The sequence below is a fragment of the Hemiscyllium ocellatum genome, chromosome 4, assembly GCF_020745735.1.
Source record: "Hemiscyllium ocellatum isolate sHemOce1 chromosome 4, sHemOce1.pat.X.cur, whole genome shotgun sequence".
Classification (NCBI taxonomy): Eukaryota; Metazoa; Chordata; class Chondrichthyes; order Orectolobiformes; family Hemiscylliidae; genus Hemiscyllium; species Hemiscyllium ocellatum.
The window spans coordinates 34,312,557-34,337,175 of NC_083404.1; the positions used below are offsets into that span (position 1 = coordinate 34,312,557).

General features: G+C 40.6%; 1 protein-coding gene across 4 annotated transcripts in view; it reads left to right on the forward strand.

Moving 5' to 3' along the window:
• The window catches only part of golga4 (golgin A4), a 175,147-nt gene that overhangs the window by 41,896 nt on the left and 108,632 nt on the right, over window positions 1-24,619 (forward strand). For 3 of the 4 annotated variants that reach the window (XM_060822914.1, XM_060822915.1, XM_060822916.1), the window contains exons 6-9: window positions 3,739-3,795; window positions 15,268-15,366; window positions 17,464-17,617; window positions 21,830-22,017. In XM_060822914.1, the coding sequence (XP_060678897.1) occupies window positions 3,739-3,795; window positions 15,268-15,366; window positions 17,464-17,617; window positions 21,830-22,017 (498 nt within the window). The remainder of the gene's footprint in view (window positions 1-3,738; window positions 3,796-15,267; window positions 15,367-17,463; window positions 17,618-21,829; window positions 22,018-24,619) is intronic. The other variant, XM_060822917.1, reaches the window with a different exon arrangement.

Below are 24,619 nucleotides of genomic sequence, written 5' to 3' on the forward strand. Positions count from 1 at the left end.
TTCAGCTGGGGCCAGTGTATCAACACTAACAATATAGATTGCAAGTTGAACCAAATCAGCCTCACTAACACAGGATTTGAAACAGTGAAATTAAATTATTTGATGACCCTCAAAATTGTCCAATTATTCCTAACCAGCCTTTAGAAATAACAGATCTTGAACGTCAAAATTATAATATGAACAAAAAGTTGACAATTTAGTACAAATAATGTAACCCCTAGCAGAACACAGATAAACAAGGTAATCTAAATATCTGCAATATCAAGTCCAGTCTTCTTTGATCAAGTCAGTTCAGAGGAGAAGTGAGTCAGAAGGCAGTCTAGTATCTCTCCTGGAAAAAAATTCTTTCAGTGAGTTGAGATAAATTACTCCCCTAAAAAAAAATAATTTTGTACAACTAACAGACAAGGAATGTTTCATGAGGAATCTGCAGGTTACTAGATGCTGAGAAAGTGAAAGCTCTTGGTATGTGCTTTCGTGTAAGAAGTCTCCACATTTTACAGGGCTTAAGTTGTTAAGAAATTGAAGTTTTGATTTAGAATTATTTCTCTGGGTTTGAATTTCCATAGGGTAATGGTGTTAGAAAAATATTTGGAGGGCTTTATTATATGTACTGCTAAGATCTTTCTAACTGTTCTCTGTCTAGTTTTGTTTTTATTCTATTTTTGACTTGAGTTCAAAACTTGAGGTGTGTTATGAAATAAATTCTTCAGTTTTTTATGACTGTTTGAGTGCACCATGTCAAATCAAATAATAAAAAATATTATCTCTCAAGTTTAATTCTGACTTGTCCAGTAGTACATCGGTCAGGACTGTACTGAACCCTTTTTTTTAAAAAGTTGATTTTTTTTTGTCTGTTACTGTCAGATATATTCATGTGTATGTGGCTTACCAATCTATCTTATCTCACTTGCTCAGTGGTAAACTCACTTTATGTCTTGATGCCACTTGATACCAAGCTGTTTGTTGCTGTAGTGCTATCTACCCTATCCAATTCTTTGTGTATTGTTTTCCCTTCTAATGTCTTTCTGCTTTCCATTCCCCTGACAAGTTAATTTAAATTCTACAGATCGGCAGTAGTAAACTGCCATATCCTGATTCTATCACGACACCCCTACAAAAAAAATGTAGTTCCAGTGTCAGAGATATCCAAAGTCCTGCAGCCCCCAACTTTTAAGTTCAAAATAGAAAATGCATTGTCCTATTCTTATACTTGGTGAAGTATAGTAAAACATTAATCCAGTGATTACTATGTTTTGATTTCTTAGTTCTCAAAAAAATGCTTCAAGGATCTCATTCCTCTTTCTACTCAGCTTGTTGACACCCATATGTACTCCCGCAACTGCTGGTTGTTCACTCAATCTGCTGGGTCCTCTTCAACCATTTAGCAACATCTTTCACTCAGGCACCAGAAGGACAACGTACCATCCATGATTTAAGTTTGCTGCTGGAGTAATATTCTCCCATTCCCCAAATGATATGATCCCTGGGCGTTATTGTTTTCCTCACTTTTCACCTGTCTGCACCTGAGACAACTGTGGAGTTGCCTTGGACTGTACTCCTCTGATGAAACATCACCTTCAACATTTTTGAGAACTGAATACTTATTAGAGAGTAAGATGCATTCAGGGAATTTGTGCATAACCCATCTGGTTTTCTTAGATAAACTGATGGTTATCCATTTCCTCTCTGTCTGCATACCATTAAGCAGAATGGTAACTCCATCCAGAAATGTGTTAGCCATGATACTTTCAGTCTTGAAGGTTACTGCTCAAGCACTGAAATCCTGTGCTTGAGCTCCTCAAGCTGACGAGTTACTGCACATGTGGTTGTCCAGGCCTTGAGAAGTTTCATGGAGTTTTTGCATGTTAAAGAATGTACAGTCCATTGAAATGAGGAATGCTGAATAATTGAAACATTATGAGCTTTTTGATTATATCATTGTTCAGTTGTTTAAAATTTAATATTACATCGGATAACTGCAATGTATACAGTAATGCATGTGATGAAAGGTACACAGGTATCACTCGCAACCAGCGCACTCAGCTCGCTATCATTTAGTGGTGAGAAATCTGTCTTGGTTTGCTTATTGATTGCAATTTCAAAATTAAATTTCAAGGAAGTGAAGCAAAGGCTTTATTTTTTGTTTTAAAAATCACCAGTCTGGAATGTCCCTTGTGCTGATGACATTTTTGGGATTTTCTTTTTACCTTCTTAACTAATTCTCTACATTTTCTCACTCTCCTGCCCTGTTCCCTAACTCCTTCAGCTCAGCAACCCGACTTTATTATTTCCTAATTTAGTTTCAGTACTTTCTTGCTCCTGCACACTGTCTGTCTGTCTGTCTGTCTCTCTCTCTCTCTCTCTCTCTCTCTCTGTCTTTCTATTGTCTATTCAAAAAGATTTTCTATTTCTAAACATTGTTTTACTCTCTTGTATATTTCGTGACTAATTTCTGCTTTCCATTTTCAGCATTGTTTCCTTTTCTTCCGAATTTTTATTCAGGTTCCAATCAAAACTGGTTTAAACCCTCTACTGCAGCATTGTCAAACATTGTTGCCACAATCTTGGTCCAGTCCCTCCCGATGTGCAACTTGTCCTGTTGTGTCATCCCATCTCCCCCAAAAATCTTGAGCCTTCCTGTTCGTTTCAGCCGTGCATTTATCTGCTCTGATTTCCTAATTCTGTACTCACCGAATGACACAGGAAACAATACCGAGATGACTACTTTTGTAGTCCTACTTAGCTTTTTTCTGAAGACTTGATTTGTCTGTTTATTTGTCATTAGTATTCTGATGAACCCTTATTTCTGTCCATTGTCCCCTCCCTGAATGCTTTGTAATTATTCGCCAACCACTATGTGACTCTGTTACTATGCAACAATAAAGCGTCCTGCAATTGTGTCTCGGCCAACCGAAAAGGCTATTTTTTAAAAATTGATATTGATTCCTCTTTCTTGATTGCTTTGTTGACCCTTCTTCTCCTCTGCCACCTTCTTCGTTGAGCTGAGACTTTTTCCATAGCACTTGGACTTCACTCAGGCTGTACTCACTGAGGAAGTAATTTCTTCACCAGTATTCAGTGCTTAATAATTGAAATATTATGAGCTTTTTGAGTGTATCATTGTTCAGTTTAAAATTTAATATTACATCGAGTGATTGGAATGTATGCAGTATTACATGTGATGAAAGATACATAGGTAGCACTCGCAACCAGTGCACTAAGCTCACTATCATTCAGTAGCGAGAAATCTTTTTGGTTTGCTCATTGATGGCAATTTCAAACCACGTTGCAAATTTTTCAGTCAAGTCAATCACTCTTTCTCTATGTAATCACACAATGCAGTTCAAGCTATCAAGCATAGTTTGCAGAATGTTTGCATCTGTTCAGTTTGTGTTATGAAAAGCTAGTTCTCAGTCAGTCATGTATGACATTACTGACTTAGGAGTCATTAATTTGTTTGTCAGAACACAAAAACAATTTTGCAAGAAGCTTGCTTTGAAAACAGCAATGAAAAGCATTACATAGCATGTATACTAAGACTTGACTGAGATTCACAGTGAAATTTTGAAGAGTGTTGCATCATTTAATTATTTGGGAGTTTAAATGTTAAAAGGATGAAGAAAAATGTGTTCTTCACCGAGAAATTTAATATCGAGATTAGTTAATACATGAACTTGTTTCTATTTGCAATTCTGTACATTGATTTTGAAAGTCATCTCTGTCCATCTTTTTTAGGTAGTTTTAAGTCAGGGTCAAGATAAAGCCCTACGTAGGATTGGAGAATTGCGTGAGGTAAAACCCTGCACATTATAATTGAAACTTTCTGTCTTGCTGTTTAAAAGGTAATAGGAGCCTCAAATTCCAAAGTCACTCTCCTTATGAATTTTTTAAAGCTGTTTTGAATTGTGGTTCACTTTTAACTGCTGACACTTTTATTTGGGAAGAGCAAAGAAGCGTGTTTAGTTGATTTGTATATGGGCACATGTCGCTGCACAGTGAAATTCTAGTGGTATTTACAACATTTTCTGTTGGTCGTGAATTGTACTGAAATAGAACCTGAATCCGAATCTTTAAGTTAAAACTGAGGTCTCTGAAAATAATGCTGAGTATGTCTGTCTTTCATAAATATGAATGCAAATAAAAATAAGTAATTTTTAACTCATTCCAGTGCTAAATTACCTTTTGATATCTTGATTGTTGTAAGAGAAATTCATTGGAGTAAAATGTTATTTTATGACTGATTTAGAATTGCTTATGGAATGCATATATTTATTTGAAATTTCAAGTTTGACAGTTTTCCAGTTTTGTTGGTAGTATTTTGACTGTTACATTGGCATACATAAAGCATACAAGTGTTTATGTTGATGGATCATTATCCCATTGAATGTGGTCAAAAACGCATTTGTTTGGAACAATGGTGTTATAAAAATTGATCTTTCAGACACATATTTTGATATGCTGACCTGTACTGTGTTGTGAGCTTACACAAGTTTTTATGAATCTAAAAGTAACATAATGCTGCCCATGTCAAGTTTCTTAGAGAACCTCTTAAGATATGCGTTGTCTTTAATACGCCTGACTGCACACGTGCTGTTTAGGATATGGAAAAGAACAATATTTGTACAGCTCATCAACCTGGTAATTTTTTTTTAATCATTAAATGAAAGCTGTAATTTAAAAAGGTGAAAAAGATTGTTACGTATACAGTAAAATTGCAAAGTTCATTTACCAGGCACCACCATCAAATTTCTGTTAGGCAAGGAAGACCCTCCATTTTTTCTTGCCTGAAAATTTCACTCTGTCAAAAGAAACACAAATATATAAAATATGAAAAATATCTTTATTTTTCAATCTGTTTGCATATTACACTGGCCTAACAGGCTATAAAATATTGAAAAATATTGGGAGTTAGCCCTGAAAAGTCTCGTTGAACATAGGTAGATTAGTGTGTTGTCTTTGACTGTGTTCACCACGTCAGTGCAGTCAGACGCATTTTCTGCTGCAATACTGAATCCGCAGTATCTCTGTAACCTTTGGAGCTTCAGAAGGGGAGACGGATGGGTGACTGGATGGCATTCATCAGACTCTTAGGATATTGACGCTCTGATGACTTTTTCTTTTATTGTTGATAGGTTTTGTCCACTCTGCTGATTCACTACTCAAAAATGCTGCATATAATCATAGAATCATGTAGCATGGAAACAGACCCTCCAAACCTTTCCTGTTCATATATTTAGCCAAATGCCTTTTAAACGTTTTAACTGTACCTGCATCCATCAGCTTTGGCAGCTGAATTCCACACACTAACCACTCTCTGTAAAAAAAAAAGTTGCTCTTCATGTCCTTTTTAAATGTTTCTCCTCTCAGATTAAACAAAAATAAGTTTTGAACTCCCTCACCTTTGGGAAAAGATCTTTATTATGCGCCTTATCTATGCCCCTCATGATTTTATAAACGTCTGTAAGGTCATCCCTCAACCTCCTGTGCCCCAGTGAAAAAAACAAGTCCACGTCTATCCAGCCTATTTTTATAACTCAAACCTTCCATTCCCAGCAAGATCCTGATTAATCTTTTCTGAACCCTCTCCAGTTTAATAATATCCTTCCAGGAACAGGATAATCAGAACTGCATACAGTACTCCAGAAGAGGCCTCACAAAAGTCATGTACAACTTGAACATGATGTCCCAACTCCTATATTCAGTGGTCTGAGCAATGAAGGGCATGGTGCTAAATGCTTTGTTAAAACTGTAATGCACCTAACTTAGTTGAAAAATGAAACAAATAAAGGCTACATAGTTAACAAGTGGGAGAAAGCTAGATTCCATATAGACCCTAAGCTAATGGATTCAAATCCACTCAGTCAGATATGACTGAAGATGCACTGTTACTGAAACATAGAGTCATAGAGATGTACAGCATCGAAACAGACCCTTCGGTCCAACCCATCCATGCCGACCAGGTATCCTAACCCACTCTAGTCCCACTTGCCAGCACCCGGCCCATATCCCTCCAAACCCTTCCTATTCATGTCCACATCCAAATGCCTCTTAAATTTTGCAATTGTACCAGCCTCCACAACCACCTCTGGTAGCTCGTTCCATACACGTACCATTCTCTGCGTGAAAAGGTTGCCCCTTAGGTCTCTTTTATATCTTTCCCCTCTCACCTTAAACCTATGCCCTCTAGTTCTGGACTCCCTGACCCCAGGGAAAAGACTTTGTCTATTTATCCTATCCATGCCCCTCAATTTTGTAAACCTCTAAACCACGAAACGACACAACCAGCTATCCTTAGTAGCCACACATGTTCCACGCAGTGATACAGCTGCAGCCAATCTCAGACCTTTTTTGGCTTGTTGATGGCTCAACATTATGTTGTGATTAACTCCTAAGTGAGCAAGGCATCACCAAATCCACTGAAGGGATTTTTCCAGCCCTGAGCTTCCAATACCATATACTTTTCTCAGCTCAAAATATGATGGGCAAGAGCTCCCAGGCTGTTCCAGTGGAGCTTGGAGACTTGTTGTGCCTGGATTATCAGTTTTTGATCTCATTGCTCTTCCCCCCCAAGGAAAGATTAGTTTGTGCTTAGTTTTGTCGCTAGATTGGAGTGATGAGCTCACTTGTAATAAATTACATTGTGTGAAACTCTGTCCTTTTAATTTGTGATAAGGTTAACAGGGATATATTTGATGTGCAGTGCAGTTAGATCTTTTGAATGAATGAAAACTTAGAATAGAGTTACTGCGAGTATTTGTGAGCTGAATAATGTAATAATGGGGAGGAAAACTCTTGATTTTACCTGAGTTCATTGTTTGTCCCTCTGCGGTTTGTTGTTTATGTTGAATGGTCTTGCAATCAGATGTTGCACTCCATTTCACCAATAGCAAAATGGAGAGGAATGAATGAACCCAAGAAGACAATTCATAGACGACAAAATGCATTGTATAAATTACTGCAAATTGGAAGAAAAAAAATGGATACCTTGCTCCAGATTTTTAAGTTTAGAGCTGAAAAGAAATTTGGAGGCTGTCTCAGTTTTTGCAAAATTGATTTGTCAATTTTTGAAGTATCAATCAGCAATGCACATCGGGTGTTGAACTCCTAACTAAAAGAGTCTCGTGCAATTCTTGGAAGTTATATTCAAATATATAGTGCTCTGGTCAGACCAGGCACCACCTAGGTCGTCTCTAGTTCTCATCAGTGAGGATGTTAAGAAGTAGGAGGAGTAGTAGACGTTTTGTGCTTTCAGCTCACTGCCATTCATCAAGATCATAGCTGCTATGATTATGGCCTTAACATTCCTGAGTGCCACATGGAAACCTCTGATTCTGGGACTCGGCAAAATGATGGCGATTCTGTAGAACTGCTGTGGACAGCTCTGTCTAACAGCCAAGGCATACTGGTGTTTTTTTGCCATCCCTGGCCAACTTATGCAGTGGAATTATTAGTTTAAAATCTTACAGAAAACATAATTATTAATATTTGGCAGTGGGAAAGATGCCAAAGGGAAAAGGAGTGAGCAAACAGCAGCAGGGAGGACACTCCCCTGCAGCACCAGGCATACCAGAGACAGCAGCAAAAGCAGCCTCTCCTGAACTCCCTGGGGACCTGACAGACTCACAGGAATTGGCTGCGGCGATGGAGAGACTTTACTCGAAGGTTGAGGCTGCGATTGAGGACATCCATGAAGACATTAGTTCCCAGGTCCAACCTATCTCATTCATGCTACAAAAGCATGAGCAGGAAACCCAGGGCCTCTGGGAGCAGCTGGAGGAGGTGGATGGTTGAACTAAGGCTTTGGAAGCTGCGATGGAGTCCTTAGCCAGTCAGATGAAGGTGCTGGAGCGAGAGGTGCGGGCCTTGGGAGACTATATTGACGAACTCGAAAATCGAAGTCTGAGGATAAATCTTTGAATTGTCAGGCTCCCTGAAGGTGAGGAAGGTGAGCAGCCACTCAGCTTCTTTGAAATCTGACTGCCGAAGTTTTTGGGCCTTCGTATCGAATCCAGCAAGCTACAGATTGAAAGGGCTTATCAGGTTACAGTGCACAGGTCAGGACTAGTGCAGCGCCCCTGCACTTCCACTCATATAAGGACAAGCAAAAAATGATAGAAGTTTCTAGATTACTGGGAAATGATCCGCAGGCATTGCTATTCAAGAGGTCAAAAACATGTTTTTCCAGGATTTCTCTGCAGCGTTAATTTAAAAGAGGAAGTCCTTCATTGAAGTTAAAAAGAGGCTGAGTACCCTGGGCATTCAGTACTCCATGAGATACCCCGCAGTGCTCCCTTTCAGCCACGAGGACTCAGTTTAGACATTTGACTCAGCGGATAAATCTAAAAGCTTTGTAGACAATTTAAAATAGACGGACTGGCCTGAAGAATATGGTTAATGTTTGTTCTCTTTTCTTTCTTTTCCCCCATGTTTTCCCTTCCTTTTTTAAATTCTTTTCTTTCTTCCTCATAATTTCTTTTTGGAAAAGGGGAAAAAAAACTTGGAATAAGTTGTTCCTATTATTCTTTATAACTGGATTTTGTAATGGGAAATTTTGTGGATGTTCTTCGTTGTCTCCCTTTTGTTTGTTTTGTTTCACTTTTAGTCGCAAGTAGGGGTGACATGAAGCCACGGATGGGTGGACTGCTCTTCCTGACTTTTTTGTGTTGATTTAAGGATTGTCTCCTTGTATTTTTTTCTCTGGCCTCAGGCTGGGGCACAGTCCGGGTTTGAAGACGTGTGAATGAAGGGATGGGTAGGGTGAGTGCCCCCTATGGGCAGGTGGAAGAGGTTTTATAGTTGTTTTGGACATAATAATTGTTTGTAGTTATGATAGAGTAGTATTTGTACACATAATTCTTTGACTCTGAGTTTTTATTTACTTATGCTTGACTCTTTGTATGCAGGGTTTCCCCTGCCAGGGGTTCAAGGGTCTGTGAAAGGGGATATGACTAAGTATCTTATTAAATGGTGCACCTGGAACATCAAGGGAAGTCATTCGCTGGATAAAAGGAAAAAAGTGTTTTCTAGCCTTAAGAGGGGAAGGGTTGATATCACTGTTGCAGGCAACCCATCTTGATGATGGGGAGCACTTTAAGTTACAACAGGGGGGTTATGACCAAATATTCTTTTCATCCTTCACCAGTAAAAGTCGGCGAGTGGTAGTACTGATACGGAAAAATCTTCCATTCACATTATTAGAGCAGGTGAAAGATGAGCATGGACGGTTTTTGATACTTAAAGCCCTGATACATGGGGAGGAATATGGCATTTTAAATGTCTACTGTCCTCTGGCACATCCCCTCAAATTTTTGATTATTGCTTTCTCTAAGCTGAGTGTCTTTGAAACACGGCATATTATTATTTTGCAGGGGGGATTTTAATTGTCTTTTGGATCCAACAGTGGACAGGATGCCTAGTGGGTCCCCAAGTATTTCTTCGCAGGCCAAACAGGTGGCTGACTGATATGAGGAGTTGGATCTGGTGGATATTTGGTGATGTCTTCACCCTACCAGCAGGGACTTCACCTTTTTTTCAAACCCAAATAAATGTCACTTGAGGATTGATCTCTTTCTGGCTCCCTTGGCCCTCTGGAATTGATTCCGGGTTGTAAACTTGGGAATATAGCTATCTCTGGTCATGCGGCGGTATATTTGGAAGTTAAGGCCAAAAGTGAGGGGCTAGGTTTGTGGCACTGGTGTTTGGACCCTTTTCTCCTTAAGGATTCCAAATTTGTGGAATAGTTTTTGGAGGAGTTTCAGGAATGCTTGACTACCAACTTAGGCACGGCTAGTATCCATCTAGGCTATGGGAGACTGCTAAGGCCTTTGCTAGGGGATTAGCTATTTCCTATTGTACTAGCCAGAAATGACAGAAGGAGGAACAGGAGCTTCTACTTGAGACGCTGTTGAAAGCCGCAGAAGTGGCACATTTTGCGTGGCCTTCGATGATTAAGCTACAGCGGATTACTGCTCTCCAGGCTGCCTTGAATTCAATACTGACACAAAACACAAAGAAAGAACTTGCTTTTGCTAGACAAAGGCTGTTCGAATATGGGGATAGGCCAGCTCAGTACTTAGCGTACCTGATTAGGAAAAAACGTGCCCCCTAATCCATTGCTGCAATCAGAGATTAATGAGGTTTTTTGGAGTTTTTACTCTGAATTGTATCGGTCTGAAGGTTGCGAGGACAGGAGGGTTAAAATGGAGACATTTTTGAAGAACCTGGACCTCCCAGGGGTAACCTTTGAACAGGCCTCCTTCATGCCCCCTTGGCAGCTCAGGAAATACAGGAAATAGCTAGTCAACTTCAGAGTGAGAAAGCACCTGGCCCTGATGGTCTCCCGGGTGAGTTTTATAAGGAGTTTTTAGGGATTCTGCCAGGGCTGATGTTGGAGATGTCTGTGATTGGGTAGGCAACAATCCGATGCCTGGATATCGAGGCCTCCCAGGCAAAGTGCCCTCTTATTAACCTGTTGTTCGTGGATAAGATGAGGACAGTTATTGACCACTGCCAGAACCCCATTGTCATTACTACAGTCAAGACATGGAGAGTGATGCATCAAAGTGAGGGTTGTTTATCCAAGACTTCGCCACTTACGCCTATCATTAGCATGCCAGGGTTCTGACCAGGGGTGATGGACTCATGGTTCAAACTATGGGCAGCAAGAGGAATTTCTAGTTTGGGAGACACGTTTGAGGGGGAGGTTATGATGTCTTTTGCGCAACTGAATGGCAAATACGGGTTGCCCAGCATAAACCTTTTCCGTTTATGTCAGGTTAGAGATTTCATCCAGAAGAAGACTATGCTTCTCACTAAGCCCTCTAAGCCCAATACAGAGAGGTGGTTGTTACATTCCACAAGCACCCTTTCGATTAGTGCCCTCCATTGTCTGTTGGGTGGCCAGGCCTGGCAGTATATTAACCGGTTATGTGAAGTCTGGGAGCAAGACCGAAGAGAGGAGATCTCTTCTGAAACATGAAACAACATACGGGAGGATGGTCGAAAGGTCCCTATCTGTAATAGGGCATGCACTATGTAGTTAAAAGTTCTGCACAGGGTTCATCTAGCACCAGACCGTCTGGTGAAGTTTAAAAAAGGGGCTTCTTCAGTGTATCCCAAATGTAAGGTAAGTGTAGGTACTCTTACCCATTGCTTTTGGACATGCCACAGGTTCCATGTTTACTGGAGTGCTGTGGCAGGAGAGATAGGGAGGGTCTTGAGGGCTGAAGTCAAAGTAGACCCGATATCTCTCCTGTTAGGCCTACCGAATTTACCATCTTTACACTGGCATGGGAAGAAAATATTTAATATTCTTTGCATACTGTGCTTGGAAGTATATTCTGATGAACTGAGTGTCTGAGAATCCATCGGGCTTACGAGCATGACAGAAATTAAATATGGAACGCATTCACAACCATGGTGCACCACACAACAGACCATTTTTATTCAACATGGCAGCCCTACTTGAGTTATTTGGATATAGATTTGTCAGTTATCTTAACAAGGACGTTTGTTTAACCAGGGTGGTTAGGTTTGTTGAGCCTTGGGCCCTGGAGGGGGGTCTCCTGAGTTATACAGTGCTCCCGTTCCTTTGTGTGGGAGCTTTGTGCCGAGCATAGCTGTTCTGTATTGTGTTTTTTTTTGCTTTTCTTTCTTTTTTTTAATCTATTTTTTATTTACTTATTTATTGGTGTTGCTTTGCACAGTGTTGAGGTTTGTTTTGTATTATAGAGTAGGCTAGTAGTTTGTAGACTGTAGTATTGTAATTTGTGTTTTATTCATTATTCTGATATTTGTTATTGATTGTATTTTCAATAATTTTATATGTTTGCAGAGTTCAAAAAATTGCTAATTAATATATTTACAAAAAACCCTCACATTCCTTTGTCAATCAAAATTTGTCGAATGGTGTTGAATCTATTCATTAGCAATTATTTGAGTGTTACAAGTTGTTCAGGGACACTTATCCCAATAGTAGGAGAGCTGTTAGGAGGATCAAAAAGTAAGCTGTTGGACAAGTGTAAGCCGAACACAGAGCTCAGCTGTAAGCTATGCGTAAATCATGTTTTATAAATCTTTTTGAATCTTTTTGAGGTGTTAAGCAATCTGGCAGTTAAGGAAGTGTTAATTCTGTGTTATTTATATGACCTTTCAAAGGCGTTCAATGAAGTTACACATAAGAGACCAATAAAAATGCAGTGGATTGAGGCAAGCTATTAGCATAGCTAGTGGGTTGTTTACAAGTTTGAAGACTGAGAATAGTGCTAATGAGACTGATTGGGTCTGTCAAGTATCTTTGAGGGTTCTGCTTTTCTCAAGTGATTTGGATAGATTAGATTAGACTTAGTGTGGTAACAGGCCCTTCGGCCCAACAAGTCCACACCGACCCGCCGAAGCGAAACCCACCCATACCCCTACATTTACCCCTTACCTAACACTACGGGCAATTTAGCATGGCCAATTCACCTGACCCGCACATCTTTGGACTGTGGGAGGAAACCGGAGCACCCGGAGGAAACCCACGCAGACACGGGGAGAATGTGCAAACTCCACACAGTCAGTCGCCTGAGTCGGGAATTGAACCCGGGTCTCTGGCGCTGTGAGGCAGCAGTGCTAACCACTGTGCCACCGTGCCGCCCTAAATGTATAGATGTATTTTCATATTTGCTAATGGCACCAAGTTTGGTGCCATAGCATGCAGTGCAATAGAAGCAGAAGGTTCCAAATTAAGTTGGATTCGATAAGTGGGCGGAATGGTAACAGAGTTCATTGTGGTCAAGTATGATCATCTATTTGGGTCATGAAGGTTGATTACAGTATTTTCTAAATGCTCAGGAGTATGCTTGTGGATATGTTGGCCTTCAGTGCTAAGGAGCTGAAACACAAAGAGTGGAATGTCATATCAGTTTTAAAAAACTGATGAAATCTGAGTGAGATTACTTTGGTCATTCTGGGCACTGCACTGAAGAAAGGTGTTGCAAATTCTGTGTGTACAAATCATATAAAGGAACCAAATGCATTAGGTGACCCCGATGGGGAAAAATACAATGGACAAGATTATATTTTGGTAAAATTTAACTCTAACAAAATTAGAACTATTGCAGAGTAAGCATGAATTAACATGCAAATGATGTCTTGTAACAACCAGGAAATTAAATTTCAAAAAGCTTATACAACAGAGTCTCACATTTATTCTCAGAGGGTTGGGTCCAAAGTCCTATTCAACACCAGTTCTACCATCCCACTCCAGTGACTTCCGTGCGTAGTGTGATCCATGTACAAAAGCGCTGCCTCCTGATTCAGCCATTGCTGTGTTGTCCTCAGGCTAATGACCAACCCCAACCTGAATAAAAAGTCAAATAAGAAATGGATGAAGTGTCAAGAAGTATAGTCTTTGAAACCATTTAATCGCAAAAGGAACATTGGTTTTGGAGGGGATTCTGTGTAGATTTTGTGGCATGATAAAGGAATTAAATTGAGAGGACAGGTTATGTAGATTTGCTTGAGTAAATTGAGGGAAACTATTTCCTTTGTAGGTAATTCTAGAACAAGTCAGCAATAACTTCAAAGAAGAATTGGGCAGTGGTGGTACCAGGAAGCAATTATGCCTATGGAGTACTGGAAATCTTCTCAAAGTTGTCTTCAAAGCAGCAAACTCAATTAAAACTCCAATTAAAACTGAGACTGATTGATTGATTGGTTTTAGACATGGACATTAATAGAAATGAAATCAAGGTGGATTGGTATATATTGGCTGGTAGTATTCTAATTGTATTCAAACACTGGAATAGGTTTATAGTGCTACTTAACGTTAACCTGCTGAATATTATGTACAAGATCAGATAACTAGAAAGGAGGCATTTGAGATGTGTCAAATAACAAATGGTGTGGTATTAATAGATTCAGAAGATAAACTCAATCTGAATATGACAGGAAAAGAGGAGCTTAAAAATGTGTTGTTGGAAAAGCGCAGCAGGTCAGGCAGCATCAAAGGAGAAGGAGAATTGACGTTTTGGGCATAAGCCCTTTTTCAGGAATCTGATTCCTGAAGAAGGGCTTATGCCCAAAACGTCGACTCTCCTCCTTTGATGCTGCCTGACCTGCTGCGCTTTTCCAGCAACACATTTTTAAGCTCTGATCCCCAGCATCTGCAGTCCTCACTTTCTCCTAGGAAAAGAGGAGCACATGAGAGGAGTTTTCGGTTGACACAGAAATTTGTTTGACATTGAATGAGATTCTGGATGATCTGACAATCCCCAACTCCACATTTTTGCCTTATCCCCATAATGTTTGATTCCCTTACTGACTAAAAATCTATCTTTCCCAATCTTGAATATACTTAACAACCTAGTCTCTATAGCCTTCTGTAGGAAACAATTCCACAGATCGACTACTCTCTGAAAGAAATTCCTCTTCATCTCTGTCTTAAATGGGCGACTTCTCAATCTGAGATTGCGCTGTTTGGCCCTGAATAAAGGGTGCAACTTCTCCACGTCTAACCTGTCAAGCCCCCTCTTCTACTTCTAAACCGTAATGAGTTTAAACCAAACTGACTGAAATTCCCCTCGTAAGAAAACCTCAGTATATCGGGACTGTATCCAGTGAACCTTCTCTGGACTGCCTCTAATTCTAGCATATATTTCCTTAGACAGAGGGATCAAAACTATTCTCAGTTTTCCAATTGTGTTGAGACTGTGCCCTATGCAGTTTTAGCAAAACTGCCTATTTTTCTATTTCATTCCTTTTGAAATGAAATCTTCTTTATTACTTGCTAATCTTGGATACCAGCTTTTTGTGATTTATGGATGAGGATCCCTAAATCCCTGTACTGAAGATTTCTGCAGTCTTTCTCCATTTCAATAACATTTGGCTCCGCTTCTTCCTGTCAATGTGTATGAATGCACATTTCACCACATTATGTTCCGTCTGCCAAGTTTTTGTCCATGCGCTTTACCTGCCGATGTTACCCTGCAGACTTTTAGAGGCACCCCCACTAATGCCTTCACAACTAGTTGTATCATTTGCAAACTTAGCAAGAGTGTATTCACTTTGTACCTCCAATTGGTTAGTTGTAAGCAGTGAGCCTTTAGGTATTCCATTAATTACAGGGTGCTCTACTGACCTACAAGTGCTTTAGTTTCTGTCTTCTTTATTGCACATTCCAAGAACTGATCAGACCGCATAATACAGTTGTTCCAAATGTGTTGATGTGTGAAATATAGCTAATTCCATCTTCTCATAGTAGTTTTTGTCTCAACTACTTAGGAGCTCCAAATGGATCAGCAAGCAAAGAAGCATCTTCAAGATGAGTTTGAAGCAGCACTGGAGGAGAAAGATCAACTTATTGGTGTTCTGCAGACACAGGTAGAACTGCATAGCATGGTTGCATCTTGACTAAATGCCAGATGATAGTTAAACTGGTTGAAATGTTCTCAGTTTTCCAACAAATGGTCATGATGTTCATCTTTCAAATTCTTGCTTAGTTTTTCAATTAACTAACAATGATAACTCTCCTTCTGTCTCCATGGATGCTGTCACACCTTTTAAGTTTCTGCAGCACTGCTTTTATTTCAGATTTACAGTACCACAGAATTTTGGTTTTATATAAATGCAGCAATCACACATGCGTAATAAGCTGCATTTACATTTCAGTAAACTGGCAAGGCTAATGACCCTCACTATTATTGATGTGAAAGATTTATAGTCATTTGTAGCATCGATATTCAGAATATGAATCAAGAAGCTGCTATCTCAGGTGCCATGCTCCTCCAAATGTGGTTGTTAACAATGGTTTGCTAACCAACTTAGCATTCCACTACATTGATTAAGATAGCAGTTTTCTCCCATTTGCTACAGTTGTAAATATTGCTGATCTCATTCCAGGAGAACTTCAGTGGACATAGAGTTAACCAGCTTTTTGAATCATCCTGCAGCAACTTGGCTGCAAACCTTTGTGGAATGAGAGATTATACCATTATGTCTCCTGCTGTGGAGTTGTCTGTTCTTTATTATGGGGAAATTATTGTTAGGAATTAGAAAATGGCAACTTTAACAATAGTTCCTGCCTGTCTTAATTAATTTGTGAAATCTGGCACATGTCCTGACCAGAATGCCTACATTATAGGATTTAAGACAGTTAACTGAAGAACCTGGATGAATTATTTTCAATTTTTCAAAGTCCCTGGATTCTGCAACTGTCCCACTGGATTGGATGGTAGTAAATGTGTTCAAGGAAGGCAGGGAGAACAAGAAAAAGAGGCGAGTTAGCCTGATGTCAGTTGTCAAGGAAATGTTGGATATAGTTGATGACGTTTGTGAAGGTCCCGCGCCCACACCTCCCCTCACCTCTGTCCAGGGCCCCAAAGGATCCTTCCACATCCGATAGAAATTTACCTGTACCTCCACAAACGTCATACAATATCTGTTGCACCCGATGTGGTCTCCTTGACATTGGGGAAACAGGATGGCAACTTGCAGATCATTCAAAGAAGATCTCTGGGACACCCACACCAAGCAATCCCACCGGCCCATGGCTGATCACTTCAACTCCCCCTCCCACTCCACCAAGGACATGCAGGTTCTGGGCCTCCTCCATCGCCAAACCCTAACCACCTGATGCCTGGAGGAAGAACGCCTCATCTTCCACCTTGGGACCCTGCAACTATATGGGATTAATGTGGATTTCACCAGTTTCCTCCTTCCTTCCCCTCCCCCACCTTATTCCAGTCCAAAGCCTCCAACTCAGCACCATCCCCTTGATCTGTCCATCGTCTCTCTCTGCCCCCGGCCCACAAGCCTCATTCTCGTTGAAGGGTTTATGCCCGAAACGTACATTCTCCTCCTGATCAGATACGGCTTGTCCTGCTGTGCTTTTCCAGCACCATACTTTCAACTCTGATCTCCAGCAACTGCAGTCCTCACTTTCTCCACGCAAAACTAAGTCAGATTGTAAGCTGTAATGTAGCAGGAGTTTGCAAAAGAGCCTAGGCAGATTTGTCAGAGTGTGGACAAATGGGTGGCAGAGCATAATGTGTGCAAATGTGATGTTACTCACTTGGCAAAGAAAAGCATATTTATTTTTGTAGTGAGAAACTATTAATGTTGGTATTCAGATTTGTGTGCATGATATATAAAAGGAATTTGCAGATATAGCACGCACAAGGGAAGGAGTATCATAGTATATTATCATTATTTTCAGAAATTGGAGTATTAAAGTTTTGTGCAGTGTTTTGATGAAAGCAAATTGTAATACAGTACTGTGTGCAGTCCTTCAACATTTACTCTTTGTATCTCTTCGTACAAGTTCCCAGATCTGCTGACTGTTAGCAACAATTGTTTTTATTTTAGCTTTCTACAGTATTTTTGTCGACTGTTGAAGGGTACATTCAGTTAAAGGAGACTTATGGCACTAAATGCACTTGGTGCTATCAACATTCAGCATCTGTTCTTATTAATTTTCAGGTTGCATTATTGAAGCAAAGGATGGGACTTACAGGGGCAAATACAGATCTGGGTGAATCCACAGTTCAAGCACCTGTGACTGAAAGTACAGAAGCAGTTCAAGCGAGTCCTAATAATGAAGAAAATAACATCGACAGTCCCGATGGATCAGGAGGTGATTCCAATTATATGATGTACAAGTTAAATAGTGGACAAGAAACCTTTCGTAATTGGGGATATGCAAACGTACTGAGAGGGATTTTCCTGAGGAGATATAGGGCTATGATATACTGTAAATGTAATTACAGTCAGGGTCCTAATTGCTAAATATGCACAAGTCAGACAGCAATTTGAGACAAGGAGAAATGCTAGTTAAATTTGAAAAGCCAGAGCTTGACTGCTTAAAACAGCATCTTGTTGACTCGCTCCCCATTCAAGTATATTGAGTGGCATGGAATTGATAAATTTATAAATGGGGAGTAAACTCAAGACAAAGCTTGTCCATTGTGAAAATACTCTCTCAACTGTGTGTTAAGTCTAATTAGTGCTTTACAACCTCTTTACCACTATATATGAACTTTAGAAATATGAGACATCATTGTGTAAGCTATAGCTGCTGTTGATGGTTTTAATAGATTGTTATTTTGTGTCACTCTTACTGTTTTTGGTTTTCTTTTAATCAAATCTTCTCAGCATCTTTATTTATTTTGACATTAAATTGTATGTTTCACTCAAATTTTCTGTTCACACTCTACACTGTTCATTAACATTGTTTCAGCCTATCAAATGAATACAGTTACTTGCCCTGTTTACACAAACTCTGCATTCTTTGTAGAGAATGCCATGCTGTTTAAATCTTATGTTTGCAGCCACTTGCTGTGTTAAAGCTCCTGGAATTTTAACGAGCGAGAGCTAGTCTGACATATATTGGGTGTTGTTTATTCAGTGGCTATATGGTTTATTCTGAGAGACAAAAAAACTGTAAATGCTGGAATCCAAAGACCGACAAGAAGCTGAAAGAGCACAGCAAACCAGGCAGCATCAGGTGGTGGAGAAGTAAACGTTTCAGGTATAACCCTTCAAAACTGGATGTGGGGGCAGGATGAGCTACAAATAAAGAGATGGGAAAGGGAGAGTAGCAGAATGGTGAAGTAATGATAGGTGAGAATAGGTAGTAGAAAGAAGTGTTGATAGGTGGAATGGAAGGGAGGAGGTGTGAGTGGAAAGGTTATTTCATTTCAAAACCTCAGTGTTAAGTCCTCCGGGCTGCATGCTGCCTCAGACTGAAGATAAGGTATCGTTCCTCCAATTTGTGTTCTGAATCACTGCGGCAGTGGAGAAGGCCGAGGATGGACATGTTGGAGCGCAAGTTGGAGGGGGAATTGAAATGGCCAAGGATGGGCATATCGGAAAGGGAGAACCCCCCCCCCCGACTTGAACTGTAGCTCCCCTTGCACCCACATCCAGTCCTGAAAAAGGATTATATGCAAAACATTGACTTCTCCACCTCCTGATTCTGCCTGACTTGCTGTGTTCTTTCATTTCCCTATTTGTAATAGTATGTTCTGCTAAGCTCTTTCATTTAAGTCCCTGTTTTATTCATGATTCTCTGAAGTACTTGTGATTTTTTTGAACATTGTTCGTGCTGGAATTAAACAAACAATTTCCCATGTAACCGCAGAAGATGCAACACCTGACCTTCACCTTCTTCCTGCTCACTATCACCTAAAAAGTTTCTCCAGATGAAGCAGCATTTCACCTGTACCTCCTCCAAGCTTGTATACAGAGGAAACTCAATTATCTGAAGGACACAGGCAGAGATTATTTCGTTGGGTTAATCGAATGCCGAGTTACATGGTTAGCTGCACATTGTGGCCTTGCGATCTTTTTCGGATGATCCGAAGTTCAGTTAATGAAATGCCAGATAATCAAGGTTCCTCTGTATTCTATTCGCTGCACCCGATGTAGCCTACTCAACATTGGAGAAACCAAGCGCAGATTGGATGACTGCTTTGTAAAACACCTCCAGTCTGTGTGCAAGCATGATCCCAATCTTCCCATAGCTGGTCATTTTAACACAGCATCCTGCTCACATGCCCACAAGTCTGTTCTTGGCATGCTGCAGTATTCCAGTAAATCACAGCACAAATTGGAAGAACAATATCTCATCTTCATACTCAGCACTTCACAGGCTTCTGGACTTAATATTGAGTTCAACATCTTTAAATTGTAAACCATTTCTTCCCTCTTTTTTGGCTTAATGTCATGTCTCCGCCATCCCAGTGTCTGTCCTTTCAAGTCTGGCAGGAGAAACCATTGTTCTGCTATTCTCACATTCTGACCACTTAATTTAAGCTGTCAGCATCTTTTCTCCCCACCAGCACCCTACACCCACTACCCCCACCACCAAACGAGAACATAAATGCTGTCCCCTCCACACTTCACTTCAACTCTGATGAAGAGTCATATAGACTTGAAACGTTGGTGTTCTCCATGAGTGGATGCTGTCTGACCTACTGTGATCTCCCGCATTTGTTGTTTTCAGTTCTAACAATTTCATTGTATGCAGTTTTCAATCTCAAGTTTAGTCATTTTATTTACAGATTCATGATAACTACAAGCATAAGCATGATGCAAAGTGACATAAAAATCTGAAATTCCTATAAGTGATTTCATTCCTTGTTCATAATCAAACAATTTTTTTCTGCCTTGCATCAGTAAATCATATGGAGTTGTAAGAAATGTTCTCAATTGGACGTAAATTAGGAACGAGGAAACATGTTTGACCTTCAAGAGTACCAGTATATGAACAATCCTTGTCTACTTGGGCTGATTGATCTACGAGACTCGCAATTCTCCTTGAAATTGCTAATAGAACAATTCTTAGATAGCTGTCAGTGTTAAATGTTTAAAGTGGGTATCTTTGGGAGTCATTGAAGTGAATTTAAAAAAAGCTGACAATCTCGGCTTTTTTTTGCAGTTGCACTGCAAAAATTGTTTTTGCTGTATGTGGCTGCTTTTTGAGCTTATCAAAGTATAGGCTTGAAATTTGACTATTAATATTTCATGTATTTTTAAATTGCTAATGAACTAACTGAGTCAGTTGATATGAGGAACAGATCTTTCGTGCTGTAGGCCAGTGTAGTGATAGAATGATAGAGTTGTTCCTGAAGTCCAACATCCATGCTGAACAGATATCCTAAATTAATCTAGTCCTATTTGCCAGCACTTGGCTAGTATCCCTCTAAACCCTTCCTGTTACTATACCTATCCAGATGGCTTTTAAATGTTCTAATTGTACCAATCTCCATCACTTCCTCTGGCAGCTGTATACGCACAACCCTCTGCTTGATGAAGTCACCCCTTAGGTGCCTTTTAAATTTTTACCCTCTCACCTTAAACCTATGCCCTCTAGTTTTGCACTCCCTCACCCCAGAGAAAAGACCATGGCTATTGATTCTATCCATGCCCCTCATGATTTTATAAACCTATACAAGGCACCCCTATCCCCTGAAGCTCCAGGGAAAATAATCCCATCCTATTCAGCCCCTTACTGTAGCTCAAACCCTCCAATTCTGGCAGCACCCTTGTAAATCATTTCTCAACCCTTTCTGGTTTCACAGCATCCTTCCTATAGCAGGGAGATCAGAATTGCATGCTGTATTCCAAAAGTGGCCAAACTAATATCCTGTACAGCTGCAATATGACGTCCCAACTCCTATACTCAGTGCTCTGATCCAGAAGGCAAGCATACCAAATGCATTTTTCACTACTCTACCGTGGAGTCTACTTGCAAGTGACTATGAACCTGCACTCCAAGGTCTCTTTGTTTGGTAACACTCCTCAGGCCCTCGCTATTAAGTGTGTAAGTCCTGCCCAAATTTGCCTTTGCAAAATGCTGCATCTTGCATTTGTTTAAATGAAACTCCATCTGCCACTCCTCAGTGCGTTAGCTCATCTAATCAAGATCCCCTTGTAACCTTCACCGTCCATTACACTTCCAATTTTGGTGTCATCTGCAAATATACTAACAATACCTACTATATTCACATCTAAATCATTGCAGCACACCACTGGTCACAGGCCTCCAATCTGAAAAACAAGTCGCCGCCACCACCTTCTGTCTTCTGCCTTCAAGCTGGTTCTCCCTAAATAGAAATGTTGAGTTCAGCATTTCAAAAGTGAGGTTTAGTCAAATGAGATGATGATAATCTGAAATTTCAGGCTTGCTTACTCTTATTCATGATTTTAAAATAACAATAATTAATTCAAATTATTTTGGTGATCCTGCTAACACTGGAGAGTTCTTACTTGGTGCAACTTGCATTGTACTATATGTTTCTCTTGGTTCTGTTGCTAACAACTGTGTGGTCACTGTCTCACACAGAGGGATCTGGAGATGCTGCTAATTCTTTATCCATTCTTCAAAAACGAATAAAGAGGCAAGAAAATCTCTTGCAGCGTTGTAAGGAGATGATTCGTACACACAAAGAACGTTGCACCCAGATGACCAGTGAAAAGGAAGCCCTTCAAGAACAACTGGATGAACGCTATCAGGAGCTGGAAAAAATAAAGGTGATTGTAAAGATGAGTAAAAAATGAGGTCTGCAGATGCTGGAGATCACAGCTGCAAATGTGTTGCTGGTCAAAGCACAGCAGGTTAGGCAGCATCTCAGGAATAGAGAATTCGACGTTTCGAGCATAAGCCCTTCATCAGGAATGAGCAAAGCTTTCTTTTGTGATGAATTCTCTTTATAATCCATCAACAACTAGTGAGAGAATAGGGCCCCTCAAAGACCAACAAGGCAGCCGTTGTGTGGAGCCACAGAAAATGGAAGAGATACTAAACGAGTATTTTGTTGTGAAACAGGGTATGGAAGATATAGAATGTAGGGAAATAGATGGTGACACCTTGCAAAATGTCCGTATTACAGAGGAGGAAGTGCTGCATGTCTTGAAACACATTAAAGTGGATAAGTCCCCAGGACTGATCAGGTGTACCTTAGAACTCTGTGTGAAGCTAGAGAAGTGATTGCTGGGCCTCTTGCTGAGATATTTGTATCATCGATAGTCACAGATGAGGTGCCGGAAGACAGGAGGTTGGCTAACGTGTTGCCACTGTTTAAGAAGGGTGGTAAGGACAAGCCGGGAAACTATAGACCAGTAAGCCTGAAGTCGGTGGTGGGCAAGCTCTTGGAGGAAATCCTGAGGGACAGGATGTACATGTATTTGGAAAGGCAAGGATTGATTCGAGATAGTCAACATGGCCTTGTGTGTGGGAAATCATGTCTCACAAACTTGATTGAGTTTTTTGAAGTAGTAACAAAGAGGATTGATGAGGGCAGAGCGGTAGATATGATCTATATTAGATTATTTACAGTGTGGAAACAAGCCCTTCGGCCCAACATGTCCACACCGACCCGCCGAAGCACAACCCACTCATACCCCTACATTTACGTCTTACCTAACACTATGGGCAATTTAGCATGGCCAATTCACCTGACCCGCACATCTTTGGACTGTGGGAGGAAACTGGAGCACCTGGAGGAAACCCACGCAGACACGGGGAGAACATGCAAATTCCACACAGTCCGTCACCTGAGACGGGAATTTAACCTGGGTCTCTGGTGCTGTGAGGCAGCAGTGCTAACCACTGTGCCACCGTGCCGCCCACAAACTTCAGTATGGACTTCAGTAAGGTGTTCGGCAAGGTTCCCCATGTGAGACTGGTTAACAAGGTTAGATCTCATGATATGCAGGGAGAACTAGCCATTTGGATGCAGAACTGGCTCAAAGGTAGAAGGCAGAGGGTGGTGGTGGAGGGTTGTTTGTCAGACTGGAGGCCTGTGACCAGTGGAGTGCCACAAGGATCGGTGCTGGGTCCTCTACTTTTTGTCATTTACATACATGATTTGGGTGTGAGCATAAGAGGTACAGTTAGTAAGTTTGCAGATGACACCAAAATTGGAGGTGTGGTGGACAGCGAAAAAAAATTACCTCAGATTGCAACAGGATCTTGACCAGATGAGCCAATGGACTGAGAAGTGGCAGATGGAGTTTAATTCAGATAAATGTGCGGTGCTGCATTTTGGGAAAGCAAATCTTAACACGACTTATACACTTAATGGTAAGGTCCTAGGGAATGTTGCTGAACAAAGAGACCTTGGAGTGCAGGTTCATATCTCCTTGAAAGTGGAGTCACAGGTAGATAGGATAGTGAAGAAGGCGTTTGGTATTCTTTCATTTATTGGTTAGAGTATTGAGTACAGGAGTTGGGAGGTCACGTTGCATCTGTACAGGACATTGGTTAGGCCACTGTTGCAATATTGTGTGCAATTCTGGTCTCCTTCCTATCGGAAAGATGTTGTGAAACCTGAAAGGGTTCAGAAAAGATTTACAAGGATATTGCCAGGGTTGGTGGATTTGAGCTATAGGGAGAGGCTGAACAGGCTGTGGCTGTTTTCCCTGGAGCGTCGGAGGCTGAGGGGTGACCTTATAGAGGTTTAGAAAATCATGAGGGAAATGGATAGGATAAATAGACAAAGTCGGGGTCAGGGAGTCTGAACTAGACATAGGTTAAGAGTGAGAGGGGAAAAATATAAAAGAGACCTAAGGAGCAACATTTTCACACCAAGGGTAGTATGTGTATGGAATGAGCTGCCAGAGAAAGTGGTGGAGGCTGGTACAATTGCAACATTTAAAAGACATTCTGATGTGTATATGAATAGGAAGGGTTTGGAGGGATATGGGCCAGGTGCTGGCAGGTGGGATTAGATTGGGTTGGGATATCTGGTTGGCATGGACGGGTTGGACCGAAGGGTCTTTCCATGCTGTACGTCTCTATGACTCTAATATATGCTGAAAGGACTTCAAGTCCAGATGTAATTGGATATTTAACACTTGGCTCAGAACTGAAATTGATTTGTTTTCCAAAAAAGATTGCGTTAATCTTGTGCTCCTTGTGCAACGCAAGTTATTGGGCAATCGGATCACACATAATTGGAAGATCTTGTCCAATGCAAAAATATTTCCATTTATTCAGAGTTCCATTGTAATATTTGTTTCCTTCCTTTACACTGACTGACAAATGCTACAATAAACTTTACTGCATGACTGTCTTGTACCTCGAACCAGGTCTGCAGACTTTTTGCCATCCAACGGTGGTTAGCTGTTTGTA